This window comes from Telopea speciosissima, chromosome 3 (genome assembly GCF_018873765.1).
Source record: "Telopea speciosissima isolate NSW1024214 ecotype Mountain lineage chromosome 3, Tspe_v1, whole genome shotgun sequence".
NCBI classification, from domain to species: domain Eukaryota; kingdom Viridiplantae; phylum Streptophyta; class Magnoliopsida; order Proteales; family Proteaceae; genus Telopea; species Telopea speciosissima.
In genome coordinates, this window is record NC_057918.1 from 16,868,559 (window position 1) to 16,886,773 (window position 18,215).

Here is an 18,215-nt window from a genome sequence, read left to right on the forward strand (position 1 = left end):
GCCCCTGCCCCCCTGGGTGGATACACAGAAGCGCTCCCCCATTGACCCAAACAGACGCTGATGTAGAGACCATGCAACCAAGTAGTGATCTCATACCTAATATATATCTTCTAGGTAAGAGATTGCTGTCTGGTAGTGTAATCCCTGCATCCGAGCACAGGCCAACGAGACTTCACACAACAAAATGAAGTCATCAATACGGAGGGATATTTAATTTCATGGAGGGTGGGGAAGTAATCTCACCCGCTAATGAGTGGGGAATTCCCAGGCGGTTCCCTTGCAACCAAACGCAACCGCCTCTAGTATGAAAGGGAAACCGTATTTACGGACTGCTTTTGCTTTGGGGACTTTGGTTCACCAGAGGTCCAGAGTTCCAGAAACAGAAACTTTGCGAATTGTCGAAGAAGACTTGCAGAGAAGTTCCAGGCTTTCTAGATTTTTGCTTACCTGAGAGACTTCTTGGATTGTAGTATCGATCTCTCACCCTCGTAAGGTATGTTGCTTCTGTTCTATGTGTTTATTGTTTCTATCTATTTAAACTATAGAAACATTTAGAATCGATTGTTGCAGTTGGAGGCTTGGAGCCTCTATCAATCTTTCCAGAAAATTCCGAATCACAGACTTCAATTTCTGAGTCAGGTTTCTGTTCAAGCTGATTTGCCGTTGTTAACCATCGAGTGTTGAAGTTCTGCTTTTGCTTTTGGATCTCTGTATGTACTATATACAGAGATACATGTTCTTAATCATGCCAGACATTAATAGATCCCTGTTCCATGCTACTCACTTTATCGAATGTGATCTTGAATTTAGGTTTGCGGTAGAGTATATTACTTGTTTGATTTATTGTGTTGTGGAAACACATGAATTAGAAAAACCAAAAAAAAAATCACTTTTGCATCTTTAGACCATCCAATGGATCGAAATTTATGGGATCCAGAGTGGACATTCTAAGCATGTTTAAATGTGTGTCGCGACATGCACCCCTCGCTGATATGCAAGTAGGGGTTTACTTATTTATTTTTTCACTTGTAGGGATTCAACCTTGGAGGAAAAGGCGAGATTCAATTTACTACCTTATTCTATATTGATAGAGAAATAAGTAAACCAGAAGGCAGATTATAAACGTATTGATTAGTTGGAGGAAGGGATGCCGTCCCAGAAGATTGAAACAGGTCATCAAGATACTGTTCATGATGTTGTAATGGATTACTATGGAAAACGTATTGCCACTGCGTCATCCGACTGCACTATCAAGATAATTGTGGTTAGCAGCTCCCCTGCTTCACAGCATCTTGCCACTCTCACTGGTCATCAAGGCCCCGTCTGGCAGGTTGCCTGGGCCCATCCCAAGTTTGGTTCCATCGTTGCTTCTTGTTCTTATGATGGAAGAGTGATAATTTGGAAGGAGGGTAACCAGAATGAGTGGACTCAAGCCCATGTTTTTGATGATCACAAGGTATCTGTCAACTCTATTGCATGGGCTCCTCATGAACTAGGCCTCTGCTTGGCTTGTGGATCGTCTGATGGGAACATTTCAGTGTTTACAGCCAGGTCTGATGGTGTTTGGGACACCACGAGGATTGACCAAGCTCATCCCGTGGGAGTCACTTCAGTTTCTTGGGCCCCTCCAATGGCTCCTGGTGCACTCGTTGGATATGGACAGTTTAACCCTGTTCAGAAGCTCGTCTCTGGTGGCTGTGATAATACTGTGAAGGTGTGGAAGCTGTACAATGGGAATTGGAAGATGGATTGCTTCCCTGCCCTTCACATGCACACTGATTGGGTGAGGGACGTGGCTTGGGCACCTAACTTGGGCCTTCCTAAGTCTACTATTGCCAGTGCTTCGCAGGATGGGACTGTAATTATATGGACTGTGGCCAAGGAAGGGGATCAATGGGAGGGAAAGGTTTTGAATGATTTTAAGACCCCAGTCTGGAGGGTCTCATGGTCGCTGACTGGAAACATTTTGGCTGTGGCTGATGGGAACAACAATGTAACATTATGGAAAGAAGCGGTGGATGGTGAGTGGCAACAAGTAACAACGGTGGAGCCTTAAAGTCCAGGTTCTTCATTTCTTCTGCTGCTACTACCATATCATGTCGTATTTGTTTTTAATTTTTTCCACCTGCTGTGTGTATGGCCTTTCTTATTTTCTCCCTTTCTTTGTTTTTTGTTTCTTCTTTTTTAAATCAGGGAGTTAAATAGTATGTTCAAATGTTGTTAGTTCAGAACTATTATTTTTGTGAAAGAAATGATGATTGAAAAATAGTTGTAACCCCTTTTCCTTTTCTATTATATGAATGGAATTTCATTCCAATTTAGATTCTTTCAACCGATTTCTAACTTATTAACCCCCTTGTTTGGAAGGCTATTATCTACTTATATCCATTTTTTTTTATCTGATAGCATGTCTGCCAACATCCATTGTAAACTCTTGACATCCAATCACTTGGTATTCAGACTGACATATTGATTTTGCTCTTGATGTCTGCATAGTGACTTTTCATTGTGAAATTAGAATGGGGATAGTTTCCTGGACTATTTTCTTTCTTTGGTCGGTAAATTGAAACGAAAGTAGTAAATACATTTCATGTTAGAAGTACAAAAACCAAAGTTCTGAATTTAATAATTCTCAGACAACCTCGGTTATGTAAATAAGCCACTTAGAGGATTAAAAATAAGCGTTGGGTTGGGTTATATATGTGATGCAGATTCATCACCAAATAGGGCTTGTTTCATTGGGAATAAGTCTTGGGTTGGGTTACATACATGTTGGGCCTTTGATCCCATGGGTTTCTAATGTAATAGGTCACTTTTATGAGCCTAAAATATGGGTACATAGGTTGCATACTGGATTAGTCCAATACTTAGTTTATTTTTATGTTTTTTAATTGAACCGGTTCAAATTGGTTGCATCCAATTGATTCAATTTAAGTGATCCTGTGACTTGGTTAAGTGGTCATGTGACAACTTAAGTGGTCATGTGATGTAAGTTGGGCTGGATTAGGACTCTATAAGTCCAGCCATGTTTTGAGTCTATTTCTTTTAGTATTCTAGTTTCCTAGTCAGTTTAAGTTACCTAATAGGTTAAGGATAGGGTTAGGCCATTCCTTTTTAGTGTCTAAGTCTATTTTTGAGTCTTCTATATAAGTTTGTAAAGGAGGCCAGCATTACATACGAATTTGATTAATAAAAATTAGCTTTATGCTTGCTGCCATTGCTGCTGCTCTTTGTGAGTTTATATCCTTGTGGATCTCAAGGTGGATAGGGTGGGTGGACTCCTGCGACTCCTTGCATCATGAAGATTGGGAGGTTTCTTCAAGACATCAAGCTGCTGCCATTGTTCTTGCAATACAGTGAGTTTGAACCTGGTTTTTTTATTTTAAATCTTCTTCTACCAGCCTTTATCTTCCCTTAGACCAAATCCACATTCCCCTCCATCGATCCAGCCCTAATCTGCATTAAACCTGCAACTCCTATCTCAACTAGGACTCCCTCATAACTCCAGATTTAACCATCAATTTCGAACCCTATTTCCAGCCTATATCCCCCACACCTCTCCCTACACTCGACCTTAAACCTAGCCCTTAGTCTCCATTACAACCCCTCCATTCCCCCACTCCATTAAACCTAAAACCTGCAAATTGATTTTGCCCAGAATTGCAGAATTTTAGAACCCTTCCAAACTCTAATATTTATATGCCATTAAAGCCTCCTAGACCTGCATATTAAAACCCCATAAACCCCATTACCTTTATTCAACCCTAAACCCTAATTAGCCTAAGCTGTCCCAATCGGCCAGCCTTGTAAGGTGATCCCATTCTCCTGGCTTCTGGTGGGACTTCTCCTACCTAGGACTACATTAATATGTGTTGGTCTTTTGATCCCATGGGTTTATTTTATAATTGGTCAATTTAATGGGCCTAAAATATAAGTAGAAAATAAGAAAACGGGATTTACTTCCTTAGTTTAGTTAGAGTCCTATTTTGAGTTTGTTTTCTTTATTATTTAACTTTCTTAGTCAATTTAGGTCACCTTATTAGTTAAGGATAGTGTTAGGGTTTTCCTTTTTAGTGTCCAAGTCTATTTTTGAGTCTCTCCTTAGACTCAAAATGAATCGAAGCATTTTTGCAAAGCTATAACCAGGAGTCTTATGACTCTTAACAACTAATCTCTCATTAATCTCACCACTTACTGGTGGGGGACCGGTGGAGGAGAGGGGAAGGTCTGAGAATATTCTCAGAGTTGCAGGGAGAAGAAGGGGTCGCATAACCATTACACACTCACGTTGTGCAAACCAGCAATTTCTATTCAATATTCACCGTGTCCATTGTTGGGTACATCCAAGTATTTAAAGAGAGAACCAAAAAATCCTAGTTGGACTCTAAAACTGAAACAACTTGCGACTTGCAATTCAAACTCAATCTAACTCCTACGTTTGCAACTCAAAGCAAATTAAAGTCATAAATAAATAAATTACTTCCAAGTTGGACCAGTTCTTGGTTTGGGTAACTAGTGAACAGAATTTTTTTTTTTCCTCAACAGAGAATAAATAAAGATATGGAAACAGAATGGAATATGTGCTGGTACAGTGATGACTGAGGATTTTGAAGCATGGATTTAGATTTGACAGAAAACAACCCAAATGACCTGGTCGATTGGAGGGCTTTGTTTCCAGAAACGTAACTTCATATTTGAGATTGAATTGGAAGAAGTAGAGAGAGAGAGAGAGAGAGAGAGAGTAAAAAACTCGATACAATTTAATTGCATAATGGACTAGATTACATGTATACTTATGGAAATATCTCTAAAAGTTTCCTATTCTTATGCATGCCAAGGCCAATAATTCCTGCTATGAATCAACAAAACTAATTTAGAATTTCAAATGGAAAAGAAGAGAGAATATCTCTCAATACACTAGTCTGAAACTCTAATTTCAAACTTTATTTTTTTTGGTTGAATTTCAAACTTTATTGAAAGAAAGTAAATGAGAAACTAACTAATAAACTGCTAATTCTACAAAGATTAATACACAACATAAAATTAAACCGATTATTATTATTATTATTATTATTTTAAAAGATTCATAAGTGGTCTAATAGCAAAAGAGATGCAGCTCATGACTTGCTCAATGATTTTTAATCCCTTTTGCTCTATGCCCGCAGATAGCATCACTCCCAGCCTCTACCATCTCTTCCATGCACACAAACTTGGCACCCAGCAGATATCACATGATCAAGTAGTTCCCGATTCCCTCATTCGAGCACATTGTACATAACCAAGGATGGCAAAATCCTGGATAATTGTTGTCCAAGTAGATAGATATTGTTGTACTGTACTGTACCTAAAAGATCTTAGACGTAAGGTACATTTGACCATATTTTCCATATATGTTCATAAGCAAATTCAACAAAGGAACATCTGATATTCTATGGCTTAAGCTTGAAAGACTCATTGAATTAACTGAAGAGCTAAGTTCAAGTCTTCCTGAGGCAGAAATGACACTCACCGTGGTCACATCATCATACAGGAATCCATATTTCCACAACTCTAAGAACATAGCTATGGTCTACCTATATTAAAGACCTTGCATTGATCTAAGACCACAGCAAGGGATTTGATTGTTTTTGTTCTCGAAACATAGGTAAGAGATGTTGGAAGCATTTCATGTCGATCATGTACTCATACATGAACGTTTCACTTTATGGTTTTCATGATGGCATGTGTCTTTTTGTTTCCATTAATGCATCTTCATGTTGTCCTTAAGACTACTTAGAGGAACATTTTTTGAAGCAAAAGAACTTATCATCACGAAATCATACGTGAAACGCGTTGAAGATTGAGGGAAAAAAATGAGAATGATGGCTAAAGATCGTTATCCTTTACAGCTTAAGCCATTAAAGCCAGTAAATAGCTTGTTCGTGCCAAGAACATTAAAAGGAAAGGTTTTGGATTTTTTTTTTTTCAAAAATCAGGAACTCCATCAGTGAATCGGCCAATTTGGATCAGAATTGGTCATGATCAATCGGGCCGAATCCTGTCGATTCTGCTTCATTTCTGGCTGATTCTAGTTGATTGCGACCAATTTCGACGGATTTGGATTGGAGTAGACACTGGATTTGATTCTTGATTCCATTTTTTGATAGATTGTCTGACAGATCACAGTAGTATGGAGGCAACAGACATGGGAGTATGGGACTATGGGAGGGGAGAATCAATATTCTCCAGGTATTTCAGACAGTTCATCCAATAAAGGGACAGTTTTATTCCATTTTCGTGGTATGAACTCTGGAGCCCAGAGCGACTCAAAACATATATAAAGTACAAAAACATGTTTTCTGCGTGCAAGCCTGTTATGCTTTCCCTTGAAATACTTAAGCCAATGCTTGGCTACACAATTTTGCAAGCCTTTGCAATGCTAATAAATTACAGGGTTCATGTTCTCTGTGCCGCAGCGCAGACTGCCACTCAGGGGGCAAGGTGGTCATTGCGCCCACTCCCATGTGTCTAGGGCGCAGCCTGCGCCCTTGGCACAGAGAACATTCTCCTTAAATTATATGGAGAAAATTTCTTTGTTGTGGAGTGTACTGCCCACACTTGGGGCAAAATGACCTCCCCACCCTAATGAAAGTTAGAAATCTCACCCCATGATGTCAACATGGTGCTCTCATTAGCCCCTATGCGTGCATAAGGGCTACTCTCATATACTCCTTTAATTCTCTAAGTTCATTTTTTATTTATATTTATTTTAAGTAAAGAAAACACTTTGTAAGTTTGTTTGTAACCAACTTGGTTATAACTTACTCGTGTTACCTTATTTATTTGTCCATCCCACATCACTTATTTTTTAGATAGGACCAATTTTTGTCATTTTAAGTGAGAGACTTGGCACAATCGCAGTCTGTGTTTTTCTGCGTTGAGCAAGTGACAGAAAAATGGTCATCGGTCTCCTTCTCCTCCTTTAATGGCTGCTCCAGTGAGACGAAGGTTGCTTTGCACTCTTCTTTTACCCCCGTTCCCTCGGGAGCACACTCTCCATTGATGCCGTTGATGGAGGTTGCTTTTCAACTACCATAGATGCCTTCAAAAACTCCAGCGTGTTTTCATCCTTGGCTGCCCCATTTTTAGTGGTTGCAGAATTCGTGCAGAAATCATGTGTTTTAAGGGAAAATCTTGTTGTACAACAAGATTGTAAACGTTTTTTTTTTTTTTTGGTAAATCTTTTTTTTGTCTTTTTAGTATAATATTTTTTGAGATAAATCTTGTTGTTTCACATAAAAACTGCATTGAATAATTTTCAATATTTTGAAAATCTTTTTTTACTCCTACATTATATAACTTTTGAAATAAAAGCAAGAGACAATTAAAAGAAGGTTACAACTTCTTAGTTGAATGCTTTGATGACAACAAGTTATTATCTTTATTTAATTTCTTTTTTTTTTTATCCTTTGGAATGATGACAATGATGGGCATTTAGATAAATAAACTAAGTAATGTCATTTTAAGGGTTGGGAATTGTGAATTAGGAAAAAAATATTAACTGGAATGAAACCTTTATCTTAGTTGCATTGTGTATATGATCTAGTCTTTTGTTTTATAATTTGAAATTGGGTACTTCTAACCGTCACTATGCCTAGTAAAGTATAATGTTTCACTATTTGTCACTTGATAGTACATGTATTACTGTATGAGTCCATTTGATAGAGGAGCCTGTATACATCTCGATAGTCAAACTTTAATCTAAAGGAAGCAAGAAAAGTTGCTCTTAACTCTGATTCAAAATTTTAGTGAAACTACCAAAATGCCATCAAATAGAGATGAATTTCTGTTACTTCTTTTATTCATTGTAAGAATCTTAATAATAAAAATTGAACAGAGGTTGGGCACGCCAACCGCTCCAAGTATACAAATGGCCTTGACCAATGGGCTGGGTGGGATGGGAAGGGTAGGGTGGTCCTTTCCAAGAGAGACATACACAGGGTGGTTGCCCACCCTTTTCCCTAGAATTTTTTTCAAAAGTATTGGGTGTACTGATCTTCAAGTCTGTTTCATCTTGTCTTTTTCAACAAAGATAGAAATTAGTATTACTTATAGGAAGCTCTAATAATGATATTGGTTGTTAAACAACTAAAAAGAGGACTTAAGGACACAAAGTGGTAAGATTCACATGATTAAGAACATGAAAAATCTTCCCCAATCTCAAGAGACTAAAATAGTAATCTTTAGCAGACCAATACTGTAAAAGTGTTAATCCACTAGCTTGAGCTCTAAGAATGAAGATGGAGTGAGCTTAGTTAAAGCACCCATTCAAATAGGACGACCTCAACTTTCATCCCAGAAAGCTACTATCAGTTGCAAGCAACTTAAACTCTTCCCTTTCACTCCCATTATTATTTATTAAAAGTGCCAAATTACTTTGAACTTTATTGTGTTTATGCTCCTTTTTTGTTGCCCCACCCTTAGGAGGTTCGTTTGGTAACCAAGTTTACATTACCCTGCCAAATTATGGATCTTTATCCACTCAATTTGCCTGTCTCTCAATTTTCTCAATTCCATTTAATAGGGTGGTAAAAATGATCACTTTACCCCCAACCCGAACACACTGCCTAGGTAGGGTCCACCTCACTCTATCAGAGGGAATTGTAGAAATTGACAGACAGGCGAATTGAGGTGATAATTTTCCTTTAGTAGTGGGTTTCTGATGGCCCTCCTTAAAAGGCTATACTACTTGAGCTTTGTAGCTAATCAAGTCTTTTCCTACAAGCCTTTAACCAACACATAGAGTGTAATTTTAATACATTGAGGGTAAGAGTGTCAACCGATTGGTTCGGTTCGGTCCAATTTCAGTATTGCTGAATTGATTCCGTTTCACTACTAAGCCAACTATAAACCAAACCGTTAAGAAAGTTTTCAATTTTGATCCAGTTTCTTATTGAGAGCTTGACCAAGTTTTTGCTAATTAGTCTCCAATCAATTTAGAATACTACCATAATTTTTTGAGGCGATCGAGATGAGTGGATGCCTTCTGGGTGGCTCACACTACAAGAATGGAATCTCTCTCTCTCTTCACATGAAATGACCTCACTACCCTCTTATGCACGTCCCCTATGTCACTTGCTTAAGAACCCTCTTCCTTGGTATTATGTAACTAACTCAAAAAAGTCTATACAATGTGTTTTAAGTCTACACCACTTATGTGATTTTTATCAATAGTTGAGCAAAAATCCCCTAGTTTGAACATCCATTTTATCAATAGTTGAACCAAACTTTATTTTGGCATCCATTGAAATTGCCAATTCAGCAGCATCACCAATGAAGTTATATATATGTATCTTCCAATTAGATATCGCTGTTCCCTCCTTTCCATGTAACCCACATAAAATCAGCATTGGTGAGGTACTGGTGATCAATGATGCGTATATTCGGTGTCCCATGAGGCCATATCCCTCTTTTCCCCTTCTTAGCTAGGCAGCATCAAATTACAAATACAAATTCTTGTAAAAGACAGTTCATATACTTAATAGGGGAGGGTTCTTCACAATGCTAGTATGGAGGGAGAATCTACACGCCTCACCAATACTTTTGTGAATAATGGAATCATCTATATGGGGTTCACATGGTCAGAATAGATTAAGCGATAACTGGTACATCACTTGGTCACAAATTTTTTTTTTATGGGATGAAATGGGGAATTTGGAAGAGAATGCTTTTCCTAAACCATCAACTCCAAATTAAAATTTTCTGCTTTTTTTAATCACAAAAAAAATTAAACCTTTTATTTCTTTTGTTATTGATTGTGCCTATCAAAACTCTCGAGCTGATCTAAACATATTTATTAACACATGGTAAGTCAAATATGGCTGAAAATAACTTTGTGGACAGATATACCCCCAAAGTCTTTTACTCAAATATCGAGTGTTAATCCAACAGAGTTTGTCAAGTGGCGAAACAAAGCATTGGAAAATCAGAGGTACATAAACAGTGTATGGAAGACCAAGAGCTACATGAAAAGATAAATAATTGAAGGGAAAAGGTTCTCTCTTTCTCTTTCTCATACACATATCAAATGACTTCATTGCCTTCCTTTGTACGAAACCATTCTGCTGCACTTCATTGGTGTTCTCCTCTATGCCACTTGCTTAGAGAACCCTCGCCCATATTTGAATTTGGGAAGTGTGTTATCTATCTAGGAGTATGCCCTTGCACCGAGACGTAGGGACCTGTGAAATGACCACTACGCCCCTCTTGGTCAATTCTTTGTGAAATGACCATTGGCTGGGGCATTGGCATAGGGGCCACTCTCCCCAGCAGAGTTCATTTTCCCTTAAATTTGAGTCTAAAATTTTATACATGACCAAACTAGATCTTTTCATAGATATTGAACGATAGTAAATGTTTTATTTAACTTCCATTTTCATGTTGCACGACTAGGTATCAACCTTATTTTGAGTTATGGAATTTCTTGTTCATTGCAAAAGGAGCAAAACAACGTAACTGACTCTCTGGCAAGGAGGACATTGTCTTCGACGTGTATAACAGTTTGACCCATTTTTTATCCATGGATTTAGGATCAATGTGATCTTTCATCCATGAGTTTATCACGTCCAAGAAAACTTTCACCTTCCTCCTCGGGATCAACCAATGCCTATCAAAATACAACTTGGCCAATATGCCCAATCCGATTCTACGTGCTAAATCCATTATGAAAACCGTTCAATCCTAATCAGAAGGGAAGGTTGGTAATGATTACCAAATACAATCCATAATCTTAGTCCATATTAGTCTTGGCCAAGACTGATACGATAATGATATGGATCGGCTAGAATAGGACCACATTGAGCATAATTTCAAAACCAATCAACTTTTTGGCTGATACATGTGATCTGTGTCGGTATCATATTGTTATCAGATTCTAACGATACAAATATATTTCCACAAATAATAATACTTTATGAGGAAGAAAAATGAGACTATATTGAAATATTGATGAATGAAATGTATCGACTTCTCACACATTCCCATTTTCAACAAAACTTTTGAGATAAAATCTCATTCAATTCGATCATAAGTTTTCTTCATATCAAATTTATAACCTGCAAGCTAACCCTATCCACTCTTTTAACTCTTCAACGAAAACAGATTGCTCAATAGCTATTATCGGACTTCAAGAATTTTTTTCAGCCCATATCCAGCCTAAACTTTTGTGAAATACAATAAATGGTCTGAAGCGCGACTTATCAGTAATATCACACGATGACGCACGTGTGGTACTTGAAGACCACGTGACTTTGGCATGTGCAATCACGTTAACGTCGTAGAGTCTCAGCTCGTGAGAGAAGCATCCGCGAAAAGGGAGTGTGATATGATCCGACCGATTCTAGCCACGTGGCATTGACCACCGTCAGTATTGGCTTTTGACACAAGCGAAGAAGCAATGCACTCACATGGTTCCTGACACTACCTCCACCTCTATCACGTGCCATGTTGGTCCCACAAACAATATCATAAACCTTTAAAATATATTTTAAAAAACAAAAAATAAAATCTCTGAAAAAAAAATATACCTCCACTTCAAGCAACGACCATGGTACAGTGTTACCCTTCTCTTCTTTATCAGTCTTTTCTTTTAATTCAAGTTAAAAAAATTAAAGAAGATAAAGGAAAAGCGAAAATACCTCCACACCATTAATAAATACTAGCGTGATTCTGTTCTCCCACGTCGACACTTGAAGGGATTGGTAGTCGTCGGACTCGGGCCCCACCAGACACAGTCCTATACTCCTAACATATATGCCACCTGGATAAAGAGCAGATATCCAACGGTAGACTAGCTCTCATTCCTATTTGGCAGGTTCTCTAGACAAATGCCACGTGGCAGGACTGAAAAATGTGGAAGTTAATTATCGAGTTAAGCTGTAACCGTCGTGCTTAAACGTGGCTTAGAAATTTAATAAAGTTGAAAAATAGCGGTAAGAAGAAAAAATAAACGCAACTCACGAGATTAAAAAAGCAGAGGAATCCGGCTGTATACTTGGACTCTAATGCACGAGCTACAGCCACAAACCTGCTTAGATCGGTTTCTAAGGAGTTGAATTCAACACTTTTTTTTAATTTTCAAAATTACTTCTCTGCCCTTTACAAGTGTATGTGAGTAGAGTAAGGGTATCAATACTATCAATTGGTTCGGTTCAATTTCAATTTGGTTCATGATAAACAAATTAGTTTGATTTAGTCGGTTCTTAAATGGTTACGGTTACTAAAATCTTAAAACTCGTGTTTTACTTACCCAAAAAAAAAAAAAAAAAACTCGTGTTTCAGCCTTTTAAGGTTTAGTTTGATATAGCATCGATTTGGTTCAAGTTGAAGTTTTTCAACCTAAACCGAGTCTGAATCAAAATTTGTTTCGGTTCTAAATTGATACACTTGATTTGTGAGAGAGAGAGCACAGGGGTAGTGATATAATTATGTGAGAAGTGAGGGTGTTTTTGGGAAAACTGAGTCACCGATTTTATTAAATTTTTGATAGCAGGTAAAGATGCTCTTTTAATTTGGTAGATGCTTTTTTCTACTCGTCAAAATCCTGCATTTTAGCTGTCTCTCTGTCACCTTCAAGCACAAATAAACCCTACTCTTTCTCTCCTCTCTTCTTTCTCGCTCTCTCTCTCTCTCTCTCTCTGTCTCAAGCTTCACACTCGTCTCTCTCCCTTGACAAAATCTTAACAGAAAGCAATGGAAGCACCGAAATACTTACACGGAGGCTACTGTCGTGCAGGAAATTCCCAATTCACGACGGAAATACGTCATAATGATCCCAAATCCGGCGACCATTTCTTCATTGACGATCTCCTTGACTTCTCCAATGAAGAAGCCATACTCAACGATGGCACCTTCAACTCCGTCACCGTTACCGGCAATTCAACCGACTCTTCCACTGTTACTGCTGTCGATAGTTGTAACTCTTCCTTCTCTGGCGGTGACCTACATTACTCAGGTGACCTTGGTTGCCGCAATTTGGCAGACGCTCAGTTCTCCGGCGATCTCTGTGTTCCGGTAATTCCGAATGCTGATATTTCAAATTTAATTCTGAATTCCTTCCTTCTTTTTTTTTAATGACGAAAAAAAATGGCAGGAATCATGTGAAATTCGGAAATTTGAAAAGTTTGAATTCAAAATTCGCGGAAACAAACCGAAATGACTGAAGTTTGTATTTCTGTTAATTCGTGTTGCCAGTACGACGACTTAGCCGAGCTGGAATGGTTATCGAATTTCGTGGAGGAATCGTTCTCGAGTGAGGATTTGCAGAAACTGCAACTCATATCGGGGATGAAGGCTCGTACCGATGAGACCTCCGAAACACGCGATTTCCAACCCGAGAACAACAGCAACAACAACAACCCGATATTTCGGCCTGAGATGTCAGTTCCAGGGAAAGCGAGAAGCAAACGCTCCCGAGCTGCTCCCATCAACTGGTCTTCACGATTGCTGGTGCTGTCCCCGACGACGTCATCTTCAGAATCCGATGTGGCATCGAGCTCCGGCAAGAAAATAACGAAGGGGACGGCGAAGAAGAAAGAGGTTTCAGACATTGCAGGGGTAAACGGTGAAGGAAGAAAATGTCTGCATTGCGCAACAGACAAAACACCTCAGTGGCGAACAGGGCCTATGGGGCCTAAAACACTCTGTAACGCTTGTGGAGTTCGGTACAAGTCTGGCAGGCTTGTGCCGGAGTACCGGCCTGCTGCAAGCCCAACTTTTATGCTCACCAAACACTCCAACTCTCACCGAAAGGTTCTGGAGCTTCGACGTCAGAAGGAGATGCATCAGCATCAGAACCACCACCAGCAGCATCATCATCAGCAACAGTTCCTGCATCCAAACACGGTTTTTGACGTGTCGAGCTGTGACGATTATTTGATTCATCACCACCCAGGCCCTGATTTCAGACAGCTTATCTGATGACAAATTAGATTAATGAGGTCAGAGTTAGCAAATTTGAGTGAAATTGAAATCTTAAGGTCTTAGTGAACGAACGGAGTTTTTTTTTAAGAAAGGGTTCCGTAATTTTCCTAATCTTATCCATGTAAGAGTTCTCATTTTGTCCCCTAACGTCTCCAAACCATCGTAGCTTCTTCCTCAGCCGGAAAAAAAAAAAACACAAAAAAAGAAGATGGATCAATGGTAGTAGACTGATAGACTCACTCTCTTCAGTTCAGTCTTATGTTGTCATCTTTTTCCCTTCTTTCGGCCGAATTGGGCAAATTGTGCAAGAAATTTTTCGTAATCTAGGGAACTGTTTCTTCTTTTCCTTTTTCCCTCTTGTGTTCTTCCAAAGTTTCTACACATCATTCAATTATGGTGAAAAATCTAATTAACCAAACCATCTAGATATTAGCCGGCAAAAATCATGGGGATTAACCAAGAAGGATCAGTTAACATGGATTTCAGGGAAGAACTACTTCTGAATATTCATCGTTTTCTGTTATTACACAGTGAAACTTTATTGAAATTTGGTAAACTTTGATATCTTTTGCACGGAATTCCCAGTTTTGGGAGTTCGAGAAAGAGTGGGAGAGAATGTGTCAAATGTCAGAGTGAAGAGTTGTTGCATCGATCACAGATGGAGGGTTGTAGATGTAAGTTGTAAGTAGAGTCTATGGACTCAGATACAGGGAATCATAAATTTTTATTTATGTATTTAGGGGTACAAGAATCATATTTATCGAAAATACTGTCCATGCGATCCTAGACATCGTTAATCCAAACGGGACCCACTGGTTCTTAATTAACACATGGCTCAATCACCGATATTATTCCTCCTCACTATAAGGGCAAACGGAGCCAATAATGCGGTGGTCACATGTCTCCCTTCCATAGTTCAATTCCCATGCATTATGAAATTAATGTAGTAATATTGTAATAAAATATAACTATGGCGTGATGTGGCGAGGCCACGAGGGTATGTACAGTTAATAAATTAGAATAATCTTCGAAGGATGATGGATTGATGATGCCACTATCTCTTCATTTGTTTACCCTCCCAAAAAATACATCAACTTCTATGTATACTGTATGTGACAGGATAAGCATCTAAGCCTGGGCAACACTTCTATTTCGTGGTATCAGAATTAGGGCGTGGTAACTTTGGTGTGCTTTTGAATCTAAAGAAAATCCCTTGAGAATGATCTCAGTTTAAAGTATAGCTTAATTCACATGTACCCTTCCTCATTAGAGTGGACAAGAGGTACGTATAACATAATTGACCTCCTAATATGAAGGTCTTGCTCAATTCATGAAAATATACCAAAAAAAAAAAAATGTTAGTATTCCAATGAGTCCATTTCTCTCCTCCCTCATATGAAAAGACATCTTTGTCCATTTATTTTGAGGAGGAGAGAGATAGACACATGAAAATGCTCTGAAAACTACTTCTCATACAAAAAATAGAGAGATAGTAGTATCAAATGGATTATTCATATTTGTTTTTTAACCCTCTTGAAGTAAAAATATATCAGAAATACTAAAGAGTAACCAAACACGACCTAAAGGACGCAAATAGCGGAGATGACAGAAGCACATGCAGCACGTGAGGTCCATGTCTAAGGAAAATATATCCTAAACAGTTTCAGGAATCAGAATTCAGAAACCATATATAGTTAATTTGTTCAGTATCCATGAATATATATATATATATATATATATATGATCCATATCCACCATACCTAGGGATCTGTCCATGTTTGGGGTAAGGGATGATTGTCTCCCTCCTACAACCTCAACCCCACACTCACACCTTACAAGCAAGCTTTACTGACAATTACTAAGGTGCCCCCCTTTTTTAACCAATCTTTTCTATATAACCCATCATGGGATCATGAAGAAATGTGCTAATTAAGCAAAGTTTGAAATTTTGAGTGGCATTATTATTGAATATTGACCCACCTAGCCCCACTGGTTTGCAACCTCTGCCCAACCTGATAGTTACTTATTGGCTTCTGTTTATAAGATAAGATAAACACTTCAAATCTGCTATGATTTCCCTTTCCTTCTTCACTTTTTTATACTGATTTGCCTCCAACCTTGTTCCTTCTTCTATTAGTATAAAATATGGTAACACTAGCCAGTAAATACCTTTATCCTTTATTACTTTAAGCTAAGACCTATTATGGAAGCCACTAGAGCATTATCAACCACTGTGATTATAAAATAACTCTCTTTTGTTCTATATATATACTTTGAGTAAAACTCTCTTTCTCTCTCTATCTTTTATAGTTCAAACGCTATTCGGTTTGTGAGACTGGGTCCGGGTTCGGAAACCAGAAGTGGTAGTTGGTGTAATACCACAGCAAACGGGTCCGCCACCTGAAAATTACAACAACAAGCACTCTCCTGCTGTCGACCAGTAACTGCTGAGCGGGATGAGCCGCCTCGTTTTCCACAAGAGATCGAGGAACAAGTTCTCCCAAGCCTCCCCCAAGGGATGAGTCTCAATTCGAGGCCTGTCATCCCTCTTCAGATTTCAGTCCCATTCTTACCTTCAAACTCTTTTATTAGTATTATACTTGAACTTTGTGGACAATTTATCCATGTCACTTTCTACTTTCTACACTTACCACATCAAGAATTAAACCTGAAAATTTGTTGAAAAGTCTTTTTTTTTTACATAAAAGGGAGAAATTAAATGCATTATAAAACATGTAATTGAGATTTTCTAACAAAATTTAACATGTCACAGATTAAGATCAAGGGCACCTAACCATGGGCACAAGGAAAAAGTTGCTTCTCCAATTGCTTTTATTTTATAGAGGAAGGTAGGAATGAGGGACAAGGTTCAAGTCATTAGAATCGGCAATGGGATTGAGCTCTAACGAATCCAGTGAATCAACATGAACCCTAAAAGTGCATTACAAATCGGCCAGAATCGGAATTTGATTGGATCCAATTTCGATCCGATTCAGTCAAAATTGACATTTCGATTCCAAATCCTTGAACCATGATAGGGAGAGAAATGTATGGACATATACTAATGTTGAAGAATGTTGTTGCCAATCATAAAAATCCTTCTTATGGGTGACCTTCTAGGTTTGATATTTGTTTTAGAGTACCAAATCCCTCATCTAGGCCAAGGGTTCTTATCAGGTCAAGTGTCTTATGCATAGAGGATCAGAGCCCACGATCAAGCATATTAAATCATTACCATTGGATGATTATTCTACCATCTGTACTGCAATGAATTTTGGACTTTTGCAATTTTCCTAAATTCTTCTGCTTGGATGTGATGGGTCAGGTCTATACCAGTTTGGTGTGGAATTTGAGGGATTGTGTGTGCTTCTCTTCCTTATGTCTGCATAGGGCTGTAATTTGGGAAAGAAATCAAGAATCTCAACTTCTATCAAATGTGGTTGTGAGCTAGAGAGCTGAACCACATTAAATCTGTGCCAAAATCTTCTTCTCCTTTTCCCCTTTCTCTTTATCACCATTTTTAATATTTACTTGTGCATCAAGTACTGGGAAATTTTTATCACAGTAATTGCATTCCACATTTAGAAAGCTTATTTATGAACTGATCACTAGAGCTTCTTTTGCCCCTAAATAACCAAGATGAATATTTGTTCACACAAATCATCAGTGATCAAGGATTTTAAACTTGGAATCACAGTCCGTTCCGGATTGGATCATATTGGAATCAGTCTCAAAAACCCTAGAATTAGCCCCTCATATCTGAAAACCCAACGATCCGATCCCAAAAACCCTAAAATCTACCACTCTAGGATTTTGATTTATTCGACCGATCCAAATCGGATGTTTCAAGCAGTGCTGGTGACAAAGATATTCACCCAGTAACAGTTAACCACAGTTGGGAAACAAGTTAGTAGCTCAAGCCACCTATGTTGTCCAACATAAAAGCTAATGCATTAGCAATTTAGCATTAGCATTATATTATCATCTTCAGTAAGGAATCAGATGCTATAGAAATGGGAGAGCTTCTTCAATTTCTTTGGATAACTACTAGCACAAGGTCCTAAGCAGTACAGGTACATAGGATCCCCAGACGAGACAACAAAGATGCCCACATGCATGGGTACATTACCTTATTATTTAACAGCTAATATTATATCAAGAAAGCTAAACACAGAGAGACATGGATGCAATGACCATAACGTGCCTTTCACGTTGCTTCAACGTTCAAGTCCAACTAAATATGATTCTGTTGACTT

The 18,215-nt window shown here is 38.4% G+C and overlaps 2 protein-coding genes across 3 annotated transcripts; both read left to right on the forward strand.

Annotated features, from left to right (window-relative positions):
* Positions 1-337: 337 nt before the first annotated feature.
* On the forward strand, positions 338-15,704 carry LOC122655920 (protein transport protein SEC13 homolog A-like). 2 transcript variants are annotated; one of them, XM_043850306.1, is made up of 2 exons: positions 338-493; positions 1,092-2,329. In XM_043850306.1, exon 2 carries the CDS (start codon positions 1,148-1,150, stop codon positions 2,054-2,056), a length of 909 nt encoding a protein of 302 aa, XP_043706241.1. In that variant the 5' UTR covers positions 338-493; positions 1,092-1,147; the 3' UTR covers positions 2,057-2,329. The 2 variants fall into 2 exon arrangements, with proteins under 2 accessions (XP_043706241.1, XP_043706243.1); XM_043850308.1 differs by lacking the exon at positions 338-493 and adding an exon at positions 15,673-15,704 and having other exon boundaries at positions 1,023-2,083.
* Positions 12,568-14,106, forward strand: LOC122655919 (GATA transcription factor 12). Its single transcript, XM_043850305.1, has 2 exons — positions 12,568-13,050; positions 13,231-14,106. Exons 1-2 carry the CDS (start codon positions 12,730-12,732, stop codon positions 13,954-13,956), a joined length of 1,047 nt encoding a protein of 348 aa, XP_043706240.1. The 5' UTR covers positions 12,568-12,729; the 3' UTR covers positions 13,957-14,106.
* Positions 15,705-18,215: the final 2,511 nt, after the last annotated feature.